Source organism: Camelina sativa, chromosome 2 (assembly GCF_000633955.1).
Source record: "Camelina sativa cultivar DH55 chromosome 2, Cs, whole genome shotgun sequence".
NCBI lineage: Eukaryota > Viridiplantae > Streptophyta > Magnoliopsida > Brassicales > Brassicaceae > Camelina > Camelina sativa.
The window spans coordinates 21981673-22004503 of NC_025686.1; the positions used below are offsets into that span (position 1 = coordinate 21981673).

Consider the following 22831-nt stretch of genomic DNA (forward strand, 5'->3'; position numbering starts at 1 on the left):
TAGAGATCTTATTGCTTGTGTGTATAGCCCAGTAGATGGGAGGATTGCCTCACTGAGTGTTTATCAAATACTCATGCATCTCAATTTGTGTTTGTGGTGCAGGTAAAGGCAAAGTGTGATCGTGGAATCAAGGCAATGAAGAGGAGGATGTTCTAGGGACTCGGTTGGATGTTGTCTGGCATTGTTAGGTTGCTAGAGTTGAGTCTTAGAGCATTGTTAGGATTGTTGGTTATTTGATTTATGCTGTTTGGATTTAATACTGGATATTGGTTATTTGGTTATTGGATTATTGGTTTATCGGTTATTTATTGGTATGTTATTCCGCTGTTGGTTGTGAATGTGGTTAGGTGACTAGTGGATATGGGACCACTAGTTGTAGTTTATTTATATATTTATATTATTTATTATTTATTAAAAAAAAAAAAGGTCGGTCGTTTCACCTCTTCTCTATGGAGGTGAATCAGTTGTCCTAAGCTTGGATCAAGAGGAAGTTGCAACCATGTATGCTTCTGTGTTGAAGACACATCCACACTTGGTTGAGAAACAAGTCTTCAAAGACAATTTCTGGAGAGATTGGGGAGTCTTCCTCGAAGGAAGTGTGGTGACGGATCTCAAGTTGTGTTATTTCAAACTAATCACTGAGTGGGTCGAAAAGGGAAAAAAAGTAGATGAGAAACCATAAAGTAAGTATTTTTTATAATTCATTTAATCAATATGTTAGGTTAGATTGTGAGAGATTTAAGGGCATGATATATATGGAAATTAAGATGATTGTTTAGAATATAATTGATATGGATTGATATAAATTCAGATTTAGATTCAAGTTTAGAGTATAAATAGGAATAGTGTAGGATTGTGAAGAGCATGATCTTGCGTGAGAAACTCTGTTAGAGAGGATAAAGAGTTTGAGTTAACTCTATCAATTGGTGCGTCGTGGCTGTAAAAAAAATGAGGATGATGCTTGAGAACGAACAATCGATACAACAACTCATCAAGAAGCAAAGAAACGATGTAACCATTGATTTTTTTAGTAAATATGATCATTTTGTTAATTTATTTATAGAACATATACGAGGAATGGATAACACTGAAATACATAAAAATATATATTTTTTTCCAACATCATAAAAGTATATTTTTATACATGGTCAACTCCCAAAATTATTTATATAGACAAATTATATTTTATTATTATGAAAAGAGAATGATTACCATATATTCATAAAGGGAAGATGAATTCAGTTTTTGTATTGCAAAAGTAAATATGTGTAATTTATAGGGAATATGCAGTGGATAGCATAATAATCAAACTTATTAAAAAAACTACCACAACTGTCACTGTACATGTCAGATGGGGCATATGTAATTACTTTGCTGACCTTCCTCTCCTTCCTCTCTCTCCCTCTCTCTCCCTCTCTCCCTTCCTCTCTCTCCTTCCTCTCTCTCCCTCCGCCTCTCTCCCTTCCTCTCTCTCCCTCCGCCTCTCTCTCCTTCCTCTCTCTCCCCATCTCTCCTTCCTCTCTCTCCCCATCTCTCCCTACGCCTCTCTCTCCTTCCTCTTTCTCCCTCCTCTCTCTCCCTTCCCCTCTCTCCCTCCCACCATTAAATCTAAAAAAGTAAAAATTCCGTTATTTTGTAATGTAACATGCTATTTCGTTATGTTACACGTTATGTCTACTGCAGCTATCTCCTCCCTAAGGTTTTGAGGGCAAACAAGTAAAAATACCTCTTAGAAAAGTGGTATTTACCCAACTTTTCTGACATAGTGGTAGTTCCTTAATTATGCTCCAAATTTGTGGTATCTACTAATAATACCCTAATTTATAATGGTATGGTAAGAAGAATTGTAGATGTATAGTAGTGATAATGACATAACACATGTCGTAAGTGTTGGAGAACTTCTGAAGAAAACGTTTGTGTCTTTTCAACGGATGTAGACAAAATCTCTACTCATAATGACAAATTAAAATGCATTTGTATTACTTTGGAATTTATATAGCGGTACCATATATACTCATAAAAAGATGTCCTAAAGAATACATGTTATGGGTAACATGAGTTTCAAGATGATCGTATGAAAATTTAGTCTGAATCTTATGACCTACGGGAAATATAAAGAACTATGGATCGATTGTTTAAGCAATCGAGTAAAGAAGACCCATCTTAACCTTGAAGAAAGATATTATTTTCTGTTGACAAACTTGGGTTTAATTAATAAAATTATGTAATTTCCCTTTAGAGTTAATTAGTAATATTACATGCTACTATGTATGGTATAAAATTTTTAAAATTTAAGAAGGTTGTTGGATTATTAATTTTTGATTATTTTAAGGTATGCAGAAATTTGGTTATCGTCTTTATCTGTTCCTTAGCTTTCTTGGAAGACGATTGTTAGGGTGTAAATTAACAGTACCACTAAAGAGACGGTTAGCCTCACTTAAGAGTTAAGACACAAGTGTGAATGTGTGATGCCTTATGAAGACCACGTGAAGTGATACGCGTTTGTTTGGAGTATTTTAAGACGTTGGTCGAGAATCAATGTCTCTTGAAAATGTTGTCAATCTTCTTTATGAGGTGTCGATTGTGATATTATTGAGTTTATTCAATCTGGATATGGGTATAATTGAATATACCGAGTTATGTGGTTTGGAGTGACCGCCCAATTATCAATATATATTATGCGTGAGTCTCATATTGTTCGACGCGAGTAGCCCGCGTAGTACACGTTACAAACATATTTTAGTTAGCCAAGGAAATGATTGATGAGCGTAGCGCATAACTTTTCTCATCACTAGTTGTTTCTGCATGATAGTGAAATGACAAAGTCCTTTGCTTTTAATGACGATGATTTGTGTTACCATCCAAATACTGACCCAAAAAGACGACGACGAGCCTTCCTTAAACCTCTAATACTCGAAATAAACCCAACAATATATCTTGTAACTGGCTAATGTATAATTGATAACCATTCTCCAAGATTCCAACAAATGATATTGTTAAATTTCCTTGATGGGTGCATAACATGTAACGTGAACTTGTAAAAATGCAATAGTAGAACGAACACTCGAAGTCAATATGTTCACATCTTTGCAGGCATATAAATAGGCAACAAGAAAAAAAACAAAAAAAAAACTTCTTCCCATCATCGCATTTATTTGAATGTGTTGAAAAACGCCCAACACATTTCACCAGTAAATGGGTTAAACTTGATCAATCTATCATCACTTTAGGTTTTGATACTTTTACAATTAGGGATAAAATAATCTTATAAATTCTATATATTAAAGATTTGGTGAAATGTAAAAAAAAAGTTGCAATGATAACATCAACTTAATTTAGCTTTGATGTTTGCTGTTTTAGGGTTAATCTATTTATTTATTTATTTTTCTTAGATCACAACTTGTGTTTAGCCAAAATATTTTTTTATACAAAAAAGTACCATAAAAACATATTTTAAATCCAAATAAATTTTCTCTTAACTCTGTTATTTTGTTTTTATTTATTAATATCACAAAATTCTTAATCAAGGGTTTACAATAATTTAGTTAAAATTTTAAAATCTGAAGTCTTTTATATTCTTAAAAAAACTATTTCTGAAAATTGTTTAATAATTATTATTCCAGATTTATAATAAAGAAATAATAATTAAAAAGAAGGAAATAATATAAGAGAGATTCTTCTAAAATAGAAGAAGAAGTCACTGCCCAAGTCTCTATAAGAGAGAGAGAGAGAGAGAGAGAGAGATCCCCTCAGCCTTTTTTTTAATACACATCGAGAAGAAGGGAGCTTGTTGTTCTTGGTCCAAAAGAGAAGACAAAAAATCTAATGTCTTTAGGTTACGCAGAGAAATTGTCCTTCATTGAAGATGTTGGTCAAGTCGGCATGGCCGAGTTCTTCGACCCTTCTCATGTTCTACAATGCAAGGTTCTTCTTCTTGGGTTTCTTTATTTTTTTCCCCTCTCTGGGTTTTTGTGGGTTTACTCGTTTTTTTCTCCAGAATCTTATATGTAATTTCACGTTTCATTGATTGTTGTCTCTTGATTGATCGCTTAGCAGTTTAGATTTCTTACAGTTGATCCTTCGTGTGTTCTGTCCTAGTGTTTGATTTTGGATCGCATGTTCATATTAAGCCCTTTATCGCTTTATCATCTTGTCCTTTTAGATGGGTTGTGATGGTTATTGAAGAGTTGAAGTATTACTTAATGATTCGTATATTTTAGGTTTTACCGTACTTATTTTTGGGACTTGCATTGTGTTGTGTTAATTGGAAGAATTGGAATTGGGTTATGTCAAGCATCTTAAGATGAGCTAGGTCTCTTCACTTCTTGTGGGTCTCTTAATAATAAACAATGTGAATGGTTTTTATTTACTGATTATACAAAAGCCTTTGTCTGAATTTGTGTGTAGAATCTAACAAGCCAAATGTTTGGAAAATGAGGTCTGATTAAGAAGTTTGGTTGCTAGAATCTTGGCGTGTTTATTGTCTATTTCACCATAGTACTAACTCTTCGTGTGTTTGTCTGATTTTGGTTTTGGGAAAATGCAGATTGAAGAACTTGCTAAGATGATTCAAAAGGTTTTGGATCTGTGTCCTCTTTTCATATTCTTCTTGGTGCTTTTGCATATATTTTTCTGTTTCTTTGTTATTATGTAAGTATCTTCAAGAAGGATGGTTTTATTATGTTTTGCAGAGTAAGCATCTAGTAGTCTTCACAGGTGCTGGCATTTCAACTTCTTGTGGTATTCCTGATTTCCGAGGTCCTAAAGGAATTTGGACGTTACAGGTCTGAGCCAAGGCTTTTTACTCATCATTGATTGACTTGATGGCATTTCCTTGGACTGTCTGGTTATATTACCTAACTTTTTTCATAAAGCATCATCTCCTGCAAGTTAACATTTGTGAGCCGTGTTTATTGGTATCAGCGTGAGGGCAAAGATTTACCCAAAGCTTCTCTGCCGTTTCATCGTGCAATGCCTAGCATGACTCATATGGCTTTGGTTGAGTTAGAAAGAGCTGGCATTTTAAAATTTGTCATCAGTCAGGTAATCCTCTTTCTCCTTACAGAGTTACTTTTTTAATGTCCGTGCTTGGTCTCTACGAGGATCTTGTCTCCATGGTTACATCTCTAATATTAAATTATATGCTGCTTTGTAAATGATCAGAATGTGGATGGCTTACATCTTCGATCTGGAATACCAAGAGAGAAGCTTTCTGAACTGCATGGAGACTCTTTTATGGAGATGTGTCCATCATGTGGAGCTGAGTAAGGCAGAAATATATGTTATGAGAGCTGTCATTATCTATCACTATGGTCATTGGACCATAATTAGTAACAACTTTTCTTGAAATTTCAAAGGTACCTACGTGATTTCGAGGTGGAAACTATTGGATTGAAGGAGACATCAAGAAGGTGTTCTGTTCAAAAGTGTGGAGCTAAACTTAAAGATTCGGTCTTGGATTGGGAGGTAACACGAAAGCGTTGCCTTTTAATCAGAGTGCACCGGTTTTACTTTAAGAAAAGTAAAAATGAATCTTTGTGTGACTCTTATACTGCAGGATGCTTTGCCTCCAAAAGAAATTGATCCTGCAGAGAAGCACTGCAAAATGGCTGATCTTGTACTCTGTTTGGGTACCAGGTAATCTCATGTTTGTTTCCTTAAGAACTCATAAGAACTCTCATGTTTGTTTCCTTAACACTTTGATCATTTAGCCAAGCACCTCCCTTCCCTGAATTATCTCTTGTATTTTAATTGTTTTATGAGCCTAACCTCTTTATGCAGTTTGCAGATAACACCTGCTTGCAATTTGCCTCTCAAGTGTCTTAGAGGTGGAGGCAAGATCGTGATAGTTAATCTTCAGGTAATTGTCATCTACACGAGTTTTTTCATGAGTTCTCTGGACATATCTCGCTGTTTACTATAAGCCTTGACATTTTCTTTGGAATATATATGGAAGAATGTGTTTTTCTGGATTGTGTACGTTTTCATGGGGAATTTTTCACTGATTAGATTCGTCCTTGCAGAAAACCCCGAAGGACAAGAAAGCAAATGTGGTGATTCATGGTCTTGTTGATAAGGTAAGACTTTACCTCTTGTTGTTTCTACATTTCTGGACAAAGCCTTAGTGATGTTTAACAGATTACTTTCAGCACTGCAACTAAATGGACTCTTATAGATTTTTTTTCATTCACTGTGCTGATGTGCAGGTGGTTGCAGGGGTCATGGAATCTCTCAACATGAAGATCCCTCCATATGTCAGAATCGATCTTTTCCAGATAATCCTAACTCAATCTTTAAGCGGAGGTAGCTTTTCCTGAATCTTACATGGGTTTATGTGGCGTATATGTCTTGGCCTACACTGTAACTGGGTGTGTGGATCCTGTTTTTGTATGTTAGGCACTTAGGCTTATTAGCTCTCACTCACATGTTTTTTTTCATTTCTGTTACAGATCAGAGGTTTATTAATTGGACCCTGCGTGTTGCAAGTGTTCATGGATTGACTTCTCAGTTACCATTCATCGAATCGATTGAGGTAATCTCTAGAAACTACTAAACCAATGCCAAAAAAATCAAAGTCCTTTCTGATCTTTTTTCATTTGCAATCCAGGTTTCATTCTCAGATGACCAGAAGTATAAAGATGCAGTTCTTGATAAGCAGCCATTTCTTATGAAAAGGTGAAACTAAACTCCTCCTTAGAAGTCCGTTCTTGTCCTATGTCTTACTCTTCTTATACATTCATACATTCTCATCCTCTTTCAGGAGAACAGCACGAAACGAAACTTTTAATATATTCTTGAAAGTTAACTACAGTGACGGTTGTGACAGTGTCTCCACTCAGCTTAGCCTCCCATTTGAATTCAAGGTTTATTAAGACTAGTACTATCGATTAAATGCACTTAAATATCTTGACTCATGAGCATTTTTCTCACAACGTTTTAAAAAAAAAACTATGTAGGTCTCAACAGAAGAGCGAGGTGAGATTATTGACAAGGAGACTGTGCTACAAAGCCTGAGAGAGAAAGCGGTTGAAGAGTCCAGTTGCGGGCAAAGCGGTGTGGTTGAGAGACGACTGGTTTCTGAACCGAGAAGTGAGGCTATTGTGTATGCCACTGTGACCAGTCTCAGGACTTTCAATTGTCAACAGTCTCTGCTTGGTAATGGAGACCTCAAATGGAAGCTGGAAGGTTCTGGAACGTCACGTAAACGTTCTAGAACAGGCAAACGAAAATCAAGGGCACTGGAAGAAGAAACAAAAGCATAGGAAGAAAAAGAAAAAAAAAAAAAGAAGCTTTTGGTGTATATAAAAACAAACAATAGGCTAACCGGAATTAATAGGGAATATGGAAGTTATCGGCGGCGTTAGGAAGGGCTGAGTGAATTTTGTTTTTGGTCCACACTCGGTTCTCTTAAAACACAAGTTAACCAGGAATTGAAGCAGATCATATGGGTTCGGTTTGGTTAAGTATCGGTCAAACTTTTGTAGAAGCTATTGTATTTGTAGCTTCAACTTACCCTATCTGTTTGAATATCATAAAAAATTACAGCAGAGCAGCGATGCCATATAAAGAAAAGAACTTGGATTTTTTAAATGTGCACGATGAATGAGAGATATTAAAGAACTTCTGATATTAATTATAATTATGTTTACCATCTGGGATGTTCTGCGTGAATTTAGGACATGTTCAACGACTTTCATTTACATAAAGACTAGAGACTAGAGAGAGTCGAAATCAATAATAATTAACGACTTTGTATAATAAGATAATATAAAAAGACCAGTTCCTACTTCTAGCTGTATCTTGATCGAATTTTCAATATAATATGCCACCAAAAAAAAAGTCAACCAAAATTAGCGGTATATTCATAGTTCTTAAAACAACTTAAACTGTTAGCGGTATAGGTTGACATATTTTTGTTTTGGTACTAATGGCGAAGTTGAAATTCGGATAGTAACCACAATATGATACTAATACAAAATTACAAACCATTTATACGTTAGGTTAGAATCCGCTTTGATGTGTGGATTTTTTTTTCCGTCTATTACAACATCGTTAAAATATTTGATCTAATTCTATTATATATATAATATAATATAAAATTAGTTATGTTAATGATGAACAGATCTTACAAACAATTCTACGGTACAACTCTTTCCGTAACACACAACTTTTTAAGTATGCGACAATCGAGACCTCCTAATAAGTTTTGCATTATTGCATAATTAACTAGATTTTAACCGTACACCGCGTTCATGTAATTTTTTTATTATTTATATTTTATGTTGTATTTGTTTATTAAATATTAGATATTTTGTAAATAGAGGAATAACTAAAATTTCCGACAGTTTGTACGGCTAAATGTTTAGATTAATTTTTTAACCCGCTACTTCATGACCATTTGTTTGTTATATTTAGTTTGTTTTGTTTAGTGTTTGAGATTCTATTTTGATTTTAAATTATTATAATAAAATAAATAAGGGATCTAAATACATAGTAAATCATTTATACGCTACAGTTAAGTCACATTGTTTCTAATGATTTAATTATTTTACACAATTTTAGTTAAATCAACTTGATTTTATATGTCAAATATTATAATATTAATAGTATTAGAAAATAATAAAAAGAGGATTTAACCCGTGTTAGCACAAATTTAATGATATTTTACTAATTCTAACATGTCCTCTTTATAACTCATCTAATATATAACCATATTATATAGTATTTTAAACTTTTTAATTTTACATATTCGTAATATTTTAAATTTTTATTAAGTTTATATATAATAATTATAATATTTAAATAAATGTGAATCTAAGTTCTTGCACGTATTGGAAAACAAAATGAGAAACAAATTGTTGTGTTTTTTTTGTTTGCAAATGATTCAGAGATAAAATATCTTCAAAACACAATAGAAGATGTGGTTAAATATATCATAGTTTCTGTTTCCATATTGATGTTGCTGTAATTTTTTTTAGTTGGAATGTAATATAAAATATTTAGGAGGGGTTAATGTTGTAAATAAATTTTTAAATAAGCAAAACTAAAAGGGCATAACACAAAATGTACTTCAAAAATGTTAATATAGATTAGCAAACAGCTGGCGTTCATTGTAAGTCGAACCTTATACTTGGTGACGAAATATTTATACCAAGAAAATTCTCGAAAAAATATAGTATTAATTATTTTGTTGTAAGCAAAAGCTACTTTAGGAAGTAACTAAAATTTTTTTTTCGGTAGAGTTTATTGATCGTATATTATATTTGGTGATACATATTCGTTCAAAATTGTGTTAGAATATATATATATATATATACTAGATTAGGACCCGCCCGATGTGCAGGTTTAGATTTTTTAAAATAAAATAAAATTTAAAAGAATATAAAGTAAATATTTTAGTAATCTATCTATAAAAGTAAATAGATACACCGAGGTATCCAATGTGACATTTGGTGTAAAAGGTGCGATTCTGCAGTTGAGACTATTAATCACGTTTTCTTTGAATATTCTAGCTCGTGTGAAGTTTGAAGATTTATCTCCGACTTTGCTCTCGTCAGAGAGTTTTACATATGACTCGGTGTAATCGAATTTGGATTTTATTTTCTGGAAAGGTGCCTCTCAAAAGGGTGATCCTGATCAACTTCTTCAATTACCATGAATTTTATGGGCAATCTGGAAAGCTATAAACGAAAAAGTTTTTTAAGGTTTAGAGATTGAGGCAAATGATATAATTGCTAAGGCTTTGGGCGATAATTTAGTCTGGGAAGAGGCGCTCTCTTTTACGGCGGTCATGTCAGCTCCATCTCAGTCTTCGCATGTCCATGTTTTTCACCTCGTGTCTAAGATGGAGCCTCTCCCACCTACATTTGGAGTTAGAAGAGTTGTTGTGGACCATAGAGCGGATATGTGCTGTAGGAATCACTTATCAACATTTTAAGACTGACTGTGCTGAGTTACTTACTATGGTGCAGTCCAAGATTGCCCATCTTTCTCCAACCTGCTCAATGAGTTTAACTCGCTGGAGTCCTTCCCACTATTCTCCATCTCTTGGATCCCGCATGCGGCAAATACGAAGGCAGAGTATCTTGCATGTGCTTCGCGTTCTCTTATCTCTGAAGTTTCTTTTGTAAACCTCTTCCCTCCGGCTTGGGCAACTACCGAGAAATTTCCTTTTAATTTATGGTTTGGTTGAAAAAAAAAAGTAAATATACTCTTTAGTCTTTACACTTTACTACAACCAACAAATTTTATTTATGAACACATTAAATAACCTATTATATATCTCTTTACTTTAATATTTTATAGTTAAAAAAACACATACGTTAATCTTACATACTCATATCTTATATATATTACAATAGCAGTCTTTTTGGATAAATTATTTGATTGGTGAAAAAAATATGAGACGATTTATTATTATTTTTTCTACTTCAACAATCTTTTTCTTTTTGTAAAGGTGAGTATTTACATTTTTTTAAAACAGTAATTAATTGTATAATTTTCACAATCATTTATTTATCTTATAAAAACAATAATCATTTTTCTTGTAAAATTAGCAACTTAAAATTAAAATAAATAAACAATATTATAATTTCGAATTTTATGATATATATATATATATATATATATATATATATATATATAATTTCCTTATAATGATTTTTGTCTAAAATTTTAAAGCTGTTTAAATTTTATAATTTTCTTACAAAGGTTTTTTTTCTTTAAAAGATTTTTTTAAAAATTAGGTTTTATTTTCTCTATTTTATTTTAATATAAAATCTTTTAATGGTAAGTTTTGAATTTTTACATTTTGATTTTTGAAATTTTTAATAAATTTAGAATTGACACGTGTCACATCTGAATGATACCAATTAAATCATATTAAAATAAAATCTTTTTATGGTAGGTTTTAAATTTTTACATTTTTATTTTTAATTTTTTTAATAAATTTACAATTGACACATGTCAACATCTAAATGATACAATTGACACTTGTCACGATCTTGTTAATTAGTAATTTTGACATCAAACTTTATATAATAAGATTTTTACTTCCGCTCACAACTCTTACTCTTAGTTTTAGTTTTAGATAATTGTGTAACAATTTTCAATATTTTTTTGAAAATTACATTTATTTATGGTAGTTCTTCATTTTATTTATGCTAGAGCACGGGTTGAAATTCATTTTATTTATTTTGTAATTTTTATATAAAATATAATTCATGTGATTTTTTTTAAAAGTTTTTTTGGATAAAACATTATGCAATAAAATCATATGCTAAATATGATTGCTTGAAAAAGACACTTATTTTATAAAATTTATATTGTTAATGATTCTAGATAAGTACCTGTGCTATAACACTGGTTAAATTTTATTTTATAATTTTTTTTGTATATTTTATATTTTAAAATAAAATTTTAATATGTTGTATTAGGTTATATATGTGAAGTTATTTTAACAATGTATATTCTACATCATGACTTGAATGTCATTATAAGACATAATTTTGTAAATTTGAATTTAAATATTCAAATTTTGACCCTTTACTCAATAAATTTTTTAATTTAGTATATATTATTTCTAAAGAATAATATTACTAAAAATTGAATATTTTATAGATTGAACAATTTATATTTGTTTTTAAAAAATCAACTTATGGTGTATCGAGAAATAAAACTATTTTTTAATTATAATAAATAATATGATAATTTATTTGTTTCACAACATAGACTCATATATAAAAATGAGAGTTGAAGTATAATGATAATTAATAAATTAATATATTAAGTTAGATATCAAAAGATTTTATTTGATGAATAATTTAATAAAGAAAATTAATATGGTAAGTTAGATGATATGATTCTTTAGAATATTCTCTTTAAATGTTTTGGTATAACCTATTTGTAACCAATTAATCTATCATTAATGTATAACCTATTTATAACCAACTTATTAAAATTATATAGTCTACAAAACAATGTTGTGTACTTCCGTTTTATTATAAAGGGGAGTAGATCACTATACAATTTTATTGTTAACAAAATATATTAAAATATTTCATAATATAATACATCAGTATTAATTTTCTTTGAAATGTTTCTAGTGAATATATTATAAGAGATTGGACAGCTATTCGAAAACAATAATGTACGACTTTTTCTTGGAGTAAAGAATATTATATAAAGGACCAAGCTTAGCTGTATTCACAAGCTTTTAACACTCCCTCCGTTTCACAAAGAGTGTCATTTAGACATATTTCACACAAATTAAGAAAACATTAAAATATACAAATATACTCATTTAATAAGTATTTAATGAGTTTATTTAGTTATATATTAAGGGTAAAACTAGGAAATCTAATGTTAAATATCCATTGAAAATATAAAATAATGCATTGGAATTGTAGAGTGACACTCTTTGTGAAACAAAGAAAAATCTTCAGAATGACACTCTTTGTGAAACGGAGGGAGTATTAGATTAGATGGCTGGGTAAATCTTATAATTATATATGCAAGGGGGGAGAAGGAGATGAAGAGTATCACAGAAATCCAAATCTCCCTAATATTATTGTAGCAGTCATGAGTTCCGTGGGTGTGTTTCGCAAGGTGGAAATGGATGAAAAATCATATTGGCTATACACATTAACACATCCCGATGAAGCACTAGCCATGGATCCTTTTTTTCTTTGTCCTCTTGCGCGTCTCAAATTCCTAAAGCTCAAACTAAATATGCACGTTAGTGATGATGATGATGACGACGACGACGATGGTGGTGGTGGTGACGATGACGATGAAGGCAGTGGCAAAGAAGAAGACGGCGACGATGATGATGATGGCAAAGTAGATGGCGATGAAGATGGTGGCAAAGTAGATGACGATGACGATGATGATCCAAAAGACGATGAGAAAGATGCTCACGAAAATGGTGGCAAAGTACCTAACGATGACGATGACGATGACGATGACTTTGACAATGACGATGAAGATGAATATGTCGATGATGATGATGATGATGATGATGATGATGATGAGGATGATAGTGATGATGATGATGATGATGATGAAGAAGATGAAGCATTCCGTAAGTATTTTGGTTTTGATGATACTATTCATGAGTTGTCCCCATACAATTCATCCCCTCACTTCTCCACCAAAGGAAATGGTGATCAGCAAGACAAATCTTTGCTTGATTGTGACCACCCTGGAATCTGTAAACTCCCTGTAGTGCCTCTTTTTTGGTGCAACAGTGAAGAACCTGATCATGAAGAATTCGAGTGCGGTGCATGCGAAATGGCTATGCCCAGCGCAAGCTATTTTGCATGCCTCCAATGTAGAAAAAAGTTTCATAAAGAATGTGTTGAAACTCCACTTGAAATCAAACACCCTTCCCACCCTTATCATTTTCTTCGCCTTTACAGTTTTTCAAGCGCTGAAATGATTTGCAACCGTTGTAAGGAAGCTGTCTATGACATGTTTTATCACTGTACTACATGTGATTTGAGTATGCATCCTGTGTGTGCGATGAAGACGGTACCCTTTGTTTTGTCGTGATAAGAATAAGCGGTCGATGTGAAATTTCGAGAAGCTGTGAGAGGCGATGGGTCCAACTTCTGGACCGATCGGTCCACTTTAAACCAGCCAAAGTACTAGACTGTATCAGACCGATCGGTCCAACATCTGACAGAGATCGGTATATTTCCTTGACGGACCAGTTCGATTTTTCTTAGCCCGTTTTGTTTTTCGTATGTCTGTAATAAACGACTTATGCTTTATGTTTTTTGAGTTTTTGAAGCATGGAGACTTTTGTAATTTATCTTTTGCAGATTTGAGATTCATTCATTTTTCTTCACAATTGGTGAAGAATTCTAAACTCTTTTACTCTTTATTTCATCAATCCAATCTCTTTAATTTGTGTTGTTTCTTTTGCTATGTCTAAGTAGTTTCTCAACTGGGATTTGGGTTTCTAAGTAGGGGATTCAATGATTTGATTGTTGTTAGGGATTTTAAACTCTTATATTTCTTTTGATTTACATGTTCTTAATGCTATAATATAATTGATATATTACCTTCTATTAGATTTTAAGTTTTTCTTTGCATCAAAAATGTTCAATGTGAATTGAGCAATGTATTTCTAATTAACGAAAGTTGATATTAGAATGCACTGTGAACTAAATATACTTGTTTGATAATGCAAAATTGACTAGAAGATTGCAAATGAAAGTTTAGCGAATGAGTAATCAACTTTAGTGACTAATTCCTTAAGGAGGGTTAGTTTAATTTTGTGCCCATGTTTGTGAACGGTTCTTTGTGGTTGAATTCCTATTTCGTTACTTTATTTGTTGTTGATCTCTGAATTACCATGTAACCCAATGTTTGCTATTATACAAGTTTAGTCGTTTATTCCCTACGCATTTTTATTAAAGAACATAAAAACCAAACAAATATCTTTCGCTTTAGCTAATTAAAACTCTCATAAATCTTTAGTGTACCACTAGTTCTTGTGGATCAACTCTGAATCGACTACCTTGCGATTAAGTGTATCTGGTAAATATTCGAGCAATCACATTAATGTTGTTGATTTTGGATCTCATGTACGCTTTATCTTGTCTTTTAGATAGTTGTGATGGCACTACTTAATGATTCAATTAATAGGATTTTTTTCTTCTTAATTTTGTTAAGAGGAGTGGACACAATTGTCTCCCACCATTTATTACTGTAAACAAAAAAAATTGCATCCTAACATTCTGCGGGATCGCAGTCCCATTTGCATCATCAACTAATAATTAAAGAGTAACATCCGTACAAGAATCAAATAAATGCAAACCCACATCTAATGAAATCGTATAGTCGCTAACCCATATGCTAGACGATTAGCCACCCTATACATATGAGCTATATAGACTAACCATTCCCTTGAAAAAAGCATTGGCACAAAGTACCAAGAAAGGCAGGGGATGAGAATCCCTAACCCCAAACTTCAGAAAAACCAACAACCAGCTCCAAATCCACCTCCAACTCCACCAGTCTGAACCTCCGATCCCATGCAGTCAGTCCCATAGTATACACCCCATAGTTCTACCAAATGGGTTGTGAAAATCCCTATATGTACCACAAACCCACAAAGCCAAGATTCACCATATTCCCTAATAGCATTATCACCAGAGGTTAGACCTGAGTTCCCATGAGATGCACCATCTGTGGTGACTTTAACCCACCAATCACTTGGTTTCATCCAAAAAATTAACCTCTCTACTCGAACCTCTGGTGTGTCTCTTACTCCTACTCATGAGTGAGTCCTCGTGACATTTGTTGCCAGATCTTTGAGAAAATGCATCCTATCCCAACAGTTGCCTCTGTCGTCGAAAACATATCCGCATCTCAATCTTCAACCCCAGCACACTGTCATGCTAAAAATAGTTGGCCACTCAGCCCTAGTATTATCAAATAACCTTTGCAAAAATGAGTTATCAAAAAAAGTTTACCCAGGATGAAACTGTTTTTTGAGCCAGGCGAATCAACTTAGAAATAACCATCATCTTTGAAACTGTTCTTAAGCCTAAACACCATCATCTTTGTGATCACATTAAACAAAACATTACACAAGCTTATTGGCCTAAATTGGGTTATCCTCTCGGGCTTTGCCACTTTTGCCAAAAAAACTAGTAACACATCATTTGTTGACCTCTTAAAACACCTGACTCAAAAGAAATCAGTACAAACCTTGTTATCAAATTCCCCACAACCTTCCAGCACTTTTGATAAAACACCGGTTGAAAACCATTAGGTCGTGGGACTTTAAAACTACCATACTCTTCACTGCGATCTCAACTTCAGATTTCATATATTGTTTATCTAAAGCAGCCTTCTCATCTCTACTCAAAGCCATGAAGCCATGAAACCTCTTTTGACATAATCTCCCTGTTTGTACTAACCCCATCCAGCGAGTATATTTCCCTGTAATAATGCCAATTTCTCCAACACACCATTGTCCACCACCTACCGGTCATCCTCATGGTTTAGGCACTCTATTATATTTCTCTTTCTCCAAATAATAGTAGAAGTGTGAAAACGATGTATTCCTATCCCCTAGAGCAATCATATTTTCTCTTGATTTCTAAAATCATAATGTCTCTTCCTGTTCTAACAACACATCAAAGTACCTCAGAAATTGTTCTTCCTTGGCAATCAAGGCAACTTTGTCCAACAAAAAAAGAAGAAGCAATCAAGGCATCTGTTTGAGCCGTAACTCTTGTACGACTCTTAACTCTACAACCAATTTTCCCTTCCGTGTATGGAAATCACCAAAAACTTCTTTATTCCACTTTTTAACTTCCACTTTAGTCGATTAAGTGATTCTAGTGTTCATAACCCGGAATCCCACAAAGTATGACGTAATTAAGTCTTTGAAACCTTCATGATGCAACCAAGCCGCTTCAAAGCAAAATGGCCTCTGTTAAGCAGTTGAGTTATCGCAAGCATCTTCTGTTGAGCTAGGTTTCTTTATTTCTGTTGGTCTCTTAAACATAATCCATAGAGAATGTGAATGGTCTCTTAAACATAAGTCGTTTCTGAAATCAGTTATGTGTGGAAAATTTGACTATTTATTTTTCATTGTTTTCCACACATTTGACTATTTATCAGACCTCATTTTTCAAACATTTGGTTATGTGTGGAAAATTTGGCCAAATGTTTGAAAAATGAGGTCTGATAAAGGATTTTGTTGCTAGAATCTTGGCGTGTTTGTTTTGTCTATTTCACCATTGTGCTAACTTTGGCGTTTGTCTGATTTTGATTTTGGGAAATGCAGATCGAAGAACTTGCGAAGATGATTCAATAGGTTTGGATCACTCAACTATAACCAATTTTTTTTGAGTTGAAAGCTTATATTATGATTTGGTATCAAAGCCCATATATTCAATCTAATCTACGACTGACCTGGCCTAATAGTTGGTCTGTCATCATGCCCGAACATATTGTGATCGATATCTACAAAAGCCATCATCTCGAGGGAGCGTATTAGATATACAATATCTTACATTAAAAGTTGAATAGAATTTTAAATGATATAAGATATGGTTCCTCCACTCATTTCCAATTATTTTTGAATTGGAAGTCTATATTCTAATTGCGGTGGTCTCTCTACTCAACTTAGCGTCCCATCTGTATTGAAGGTTTAATAAGACTAATATTATCATTAAAATGTTCTCTCCTATCTTGACTCATGAGCATGTTTTCACAACATTTTGAATAAATCTTTGTGGGAGTACTCAACATAAGAGAATGAAGAGATTATTGCCATTCATCCCGCGCACACCACCTGATTCTTTTTTATTTACGAACAATTTCAGTTAATCCGAACCTAAGATGCATGTCTAACGATTTGATTTAAAGTTATAATTGTGTATATTAAAAAGCATATTTTCAATCCTAAGCAATCTATATATAATAGCAAACCCACTTTTTTGTGTCAACTTTTAATCCAACGGATGAGATTAGTTCCAGTTTTAATCCAACGGTTTAAAATTATTAATCGTGCCTTTTCGTCGCATCCCCATCTTTCAAAAATCACATCTCTTAGTCTTTGCATCTCTTTGTTGTACCTCTTGGTTTCAAAAATCATATCCATTAATTTTTACACCTTTTAAATCACACCTCTTAGTCTTTGCATCTCTTTGTTGTACCTCCTGGTTTCAAAAATCACATCCATTAATTTTTACACCTTTTAAATCACACCTCTTAGTCTTTGCATCTCTTTGTTGTACCTCATGGTTTCAAAAATCACATCCATTAATTTTTACACCTTTTAAATCACACCTCTTAGTCTTTGCATCTCTTTGTTGTACCTCCTGGTTTCAAAAATCACATCCATTAATTTTTACACCTTTTAAATCACACCTCTTAGTCTTTGCATCTCTTTGTTGTACCTCATGGTTTCAAAAATCACATCCATTAATTTTTACACCTTTTAAATCACACCTCTTAGTCTTTGCATCTCTTTGTTGTACCTCCTGGTTTCAAAAATCACATCCATTAATTTTTACACCTTTTAAATCACACCTCTTAGTCTTTGCATCTCTTTGTTGTACCTCCTGGTTTCAAAAATCACATCCATTAATTTTTACACCTTTTAAATCACACCTCTTAGTCTTTGCATCTCTTTGTTGTACCTCCTGGTTTCAAAAATCACATCCATTAATTTTTATACCTTTTAAATCACACCTCCTTAGTCTTTGCATCTCTTTGTTGTACCTCCTGGTTTCAAAAATCACATCCATTAATTTTTACACCTTTTAATTTCACACCTCTATGTGTTACATCTCTTTGTTGTACCTCCATGTTTCACATCTATTAATTTCAACACATTTACATTTCACACCTCTATGTCTTACACCTCTTTGTTTATTATATATAAACTTTTCTTGACTACATAAACAAGTTTCGAACAATTGTTTTCTGAGTACTAAAGAATTGTATTATTGAAGTGTTTTTTAACTTTCAAGCATCAATCTCTAATTTAAGGTAATTTAATATTTTTGCTCCGAATGACCTGTAGTGTTTTCGGTTAGATTATTATTACTGTTAGCCGACACTATTAAGTTCATACATTAATCTTAGTTTTGTTAACTTTTAGTCTCTTCAAAATTTTTAGCCTTTCCGGTTTTCATGTTTTTGCTTGGTTAATGTTATTAAGTACGTGTGCCATATTTTTTGCATGGCTAATGTTTTTGATTCTCAATGTGCAGATTTTATTTTTTGACTTTCTGGAAAAACCAAAACCAAGATACGAGAGGCATGATGATATGCAGTGATGCTAGAGCTACAGATAAGCCGAAATTTTTTAACAAACATGGTATAATTATAATTTTATATATGTTCTTATTTTAACCTATAGATAATAGCAAACCCACTTTTTTGTGTCAACTTTTAATCCAACGGATGAGATTAGTTCCAGTTTTAATCCAACGGTTTAAAATTATTAATCTGTCTTTTCGTCGCACCCCCATCTTTCAAAAATCACACCTCTTAGGCTTTGCATCTCTTTGTTGTACCTCCTGGTTTCAAAAATCACATCCATTAATTTTTACACCTTTTAAATCACACCTCCTTAGTCTTTGCATCTCTTTGTTGTACCTCCTGGTTTCAAAAATCACATCCATTAATTTTTACACCTTTTAATTTCACACCTCTATGTGTTACATCTCTTTGTTGTACCTCCATGTTTCACATCTATTAATTTCAACACATTTACATTTCACACCTCTATGTCTTACACCTCTTTGTTTATTATATATAAACTTTTCTTGACTACATAAACAAGTTTCGAACAATTGTTTTCTGAGTACTAAAGAATTGTATTATTGAAGTGTTTTTTAACTTTCAAGCATCAATCTCTAATTTAAGGTAATTTAATATTTTTGCTGCGAATGACCTGTAGTGTTTCTCGGTTAGATTATTATTACTGTTAGTCGACACTATTAAGTTCATACATTAATCTTAGTTTTGTTAACTTTTAGTCTCTTCAAAATTTTTAGCCTTTCCGGTTTTCATGTTTTTGCATGGCTAATGTTATTAAGTACGTGTGCCATATTTTTTGCATGGCTAATGTTTTTGATTCTCAATGTGCAGATTTTATTTTTTGACTTTCTGGAAAAACCAAAACCAAGATACGAGAGGCATGATGATATGCAGTGATGCTAGAGCTACGGATAAGCCAAATTTTTTTAACAAACATGGTATAATTATAATTTTATATATGTTCTTATTTTAACCTATTTTTTTCTAACAAACATGGTATAAATTTTTATTTTTTTTCCATTAGATGTTCATGATCCAGGTTAGTTTACATTTTTTGTAAATAAAGTTTTTTAAAATTTTAGTTGAATTATAATTTCTTATACTTTCTGGGTATCAAACATTTTGATAATATATAGAAATATTACAAATGAGCATGGAAATAGAGAGTGCCGAAGAAAAAGCCAGACATACTTGTGACAACACAAAATCAAATTCTAGAAAGCGTAAGCACGACCAAATGACAAGTCAAGTTAGAAAGAAAAGATCTACTAAAGGTAACTTATTTAGTCTTTGATGACTTTCTAATCTGTATATACAACTTTTTAAAAACATAATGTATAACAGTCACTTTTAGAGTGATCTGGAATCTGCCAAAAAAAAAAAAAATGCAAGAAATTTATAAAATTAGTGTTTAACCTAAAGAAGAGAACATCAAAAGGTGAGATATTATTATCACATGTTTCACCACATCGACTTCGTTTTCGCTGTCGTTTATTGAAGAACATGATGGTACCGATTCATAGACATAAGTGGGAAATCAAATAAAAGGGGATGCAGCCTGGATGGAGCGCAGCCGACATAGTGGAATGGGATGGATTGGGAGAGACCAACATAAAATCCTCTGTTCTATATTTTATTAATTTTCTGAACTTTTGTAGTTTAATTGAATTGCTTTGATTGAATAGCTGATGAGTGTACAAGTTTTTGTCTATATGCATTCTTAGTCTGTTACGTCTTGATTTTTTTTCTTTTCCAAAGAGGAATATGTGATTTGAAGCAAATATTACAAATCCATGTATCAAATGTGTTAGTAGGAAATAAGGCAATCAAGATTAACCCATTAAAAGGGAGGAAAGAAGGGGGTCTTTTGAGGGAAAACGTGACACCAACATGCATGTAACTGTGGAAAACATTATAGCCAAATATATATCTCTAAAAGTTGTAGCTGAAGAATGTGAGTTACTCTATATTAACCCATTAGGTTTGATTGGTCGGTCATATAAAACTTGGTTTTGTACATATCTAAAAGTGAGAGAAAAAAACATCCACAAGCATAAGTGAAATTTTATACATGGTTAAAAGTAATGTTCATAGTAAATCATTTGTATACAAACTCCACTTGCTTACATCATCGGAATATTGATTGTGATTTGTGAATCAGTAATCTATGGAAAGAGAAATCGCGTATCAAAGTGAAGGGGAAACAAAACTCAATCCAGCCATCTACTCCGATCCCAATCTTCGACCTTCCTTCGACAAGTGGCATTTAGTATTTTCTCTATACAGTAAATAAACAAAGAGAGAAGCAGTCTCGTATGTATTTCGATTGATAATGATCAACAACAAAGATAATTTCTAATAGTGAATTAAGAAAGGATACCAATATATAGCACCATATGGTCGGAGACAAACATAAATGAAATTTTATATATGGTTAAAAGTAATGTTCATAGTAAATCAAGCTCTAAAAAAGGCTCACTTTTGTGTGTGACAACCTAAAATATAATAACATTGAAATGAATTTTTGGCTTTTTAATCAGTTGAAAGCAATAGCAAGAAGTAAAAATGATCAAATTGATTGAAAAAATAAAGCATTTTGGATGAATTACAAATGTTAAATTTCAATTTAGAAAAAGACTTTAGGTTCTTGACCAAACTAATAACAATATAATATCCAAAAATTATTAATATATAAATCAATTTTAGCTGTATCTTGATGAATTTTAATATATAATCAATAAATAAGCCCGTAGTTGTTATTTTCAATTAGAAAACGAAGTGGTGGACAGGTAAACTATAAAAGTAATTAATGATCAACGATGAGATGTTGTTATGTAGTGGTGGACAAGTAATGATCAATATGAGATGTTATAAGACATAATATAGAAAAATACTTAAATTGTGCTCAATTTTTACGCATTTTCTTGTAGACGTTTCTAACTAGTCCATTTGATAGACAGAACATTTAGTTTGTTCTAACTATAAAAAACTATATAGTTAAACTAATAGATATTGTGGAAAAAAAAGTTAAACTAATAGATAATTTTGAAAGTTTAGATTTTATCAACAAATAAGAGGTTTCAAATTCAGATGATCGCTACAAATACGAAATCTAATTTAATTTTAGATGATCGCTTCAAATAGTAAAATAGCAATCCTACTAACTGTTTTTTATGGATGGTTTATTGGTTTTAACAAAAATTGTAATTCTTTGGAAAATATGTTGTAATTTCATTAATTTGAAAATATTTTACAGTTACGTCTTCGAAAAAAATTACATCACTTATTTAAGATTGTGCATTTTCATTATGTTATTATATTCGTATTATTTTATTCAAACTCTTCTTTCTACTAGTGTGTATTTTACAAACAACTATGTCTATTGAAATGTTTATATATTTTCTAACTCTGTACATATTTTCTATTCTTATTTCGTCAAATGAAATTTATTTATTTCAAATCATCCAACATCAAAAGTACTAGTCTTGATGGAGGAGGGTTTACAGAAGCAGAGGAGAAATCTCCATACAAATATGACTTGGAGAGATCTGCTAAAGAGTTACAAGATTTATGAACATAACAAAGTGATTGGGAATTAAAATTTTGCTGCCAAAAATGAATGTCTTGCACCAAATTCTATTCTTAATAACTACCATTTTTTTCCGCTCAAAAAAAAAAGTAACTACCAATTTTTTTGTGATTCGGCAGTCGGCACTGATTTTTTTTGATAATGGAGTATTGATGTGTAACATCCGCGAACCGGATTTTGTGATTTTGAAAGGAGTGTCGATCGACACCCTAGTGGCATCGATCGACACCACTAATTTCTGGGTTCGGCCGGTTTGATTAATTGCCGAATTGGTTCGGTTTGGTTCAATTAAATCCCTAAATCGTGTTATAAGTGTCCAAGGACGAATTTGAGGGTTTTGGGAGTTCTTTTTGGTCGCCGCTTAGTGAGAAAAAGAGAGAGACAGAGAGAAAACGTTCTTGAGATTTTTCTGTGCTTGTTCTTGGAGATTTTGGAGAGATCTGAGGC

General features: G+C 32.4%; 1 protein-coding gene across 1 annotated transcript; it reads left to right on the forward strand.

Annotated features, from left to right (window-relative positions):
- LOC104732308 (NAD-dependent protein deacetylase SRT1) lies at nt 3719-7547 on the forward strand. The gene is made up of 14 exons (XM_010451842.2): nt 3719-3924; nt 4547-4576; nt 4692-4784; nt 4924-5043; nt 5164-5264; nt 5358-5466; nt 5558-5637; nt 5782-5860; nt 6024-6077; nt 6207-6303; nt 6450-6532; nt 6608-6675; nt 6761-6863; nt 6957-7547. The coding sequence occupies exons 1-14, from the start codon at nt 3826-3828 to the stop codon at nt 7260-7262; spliced, it is 1422 nt and encodes a 473-aa protein (XP_010450144.1). The 5' UTR covers nt 3719-3825; the 3' UTR covers nt 7263-7547.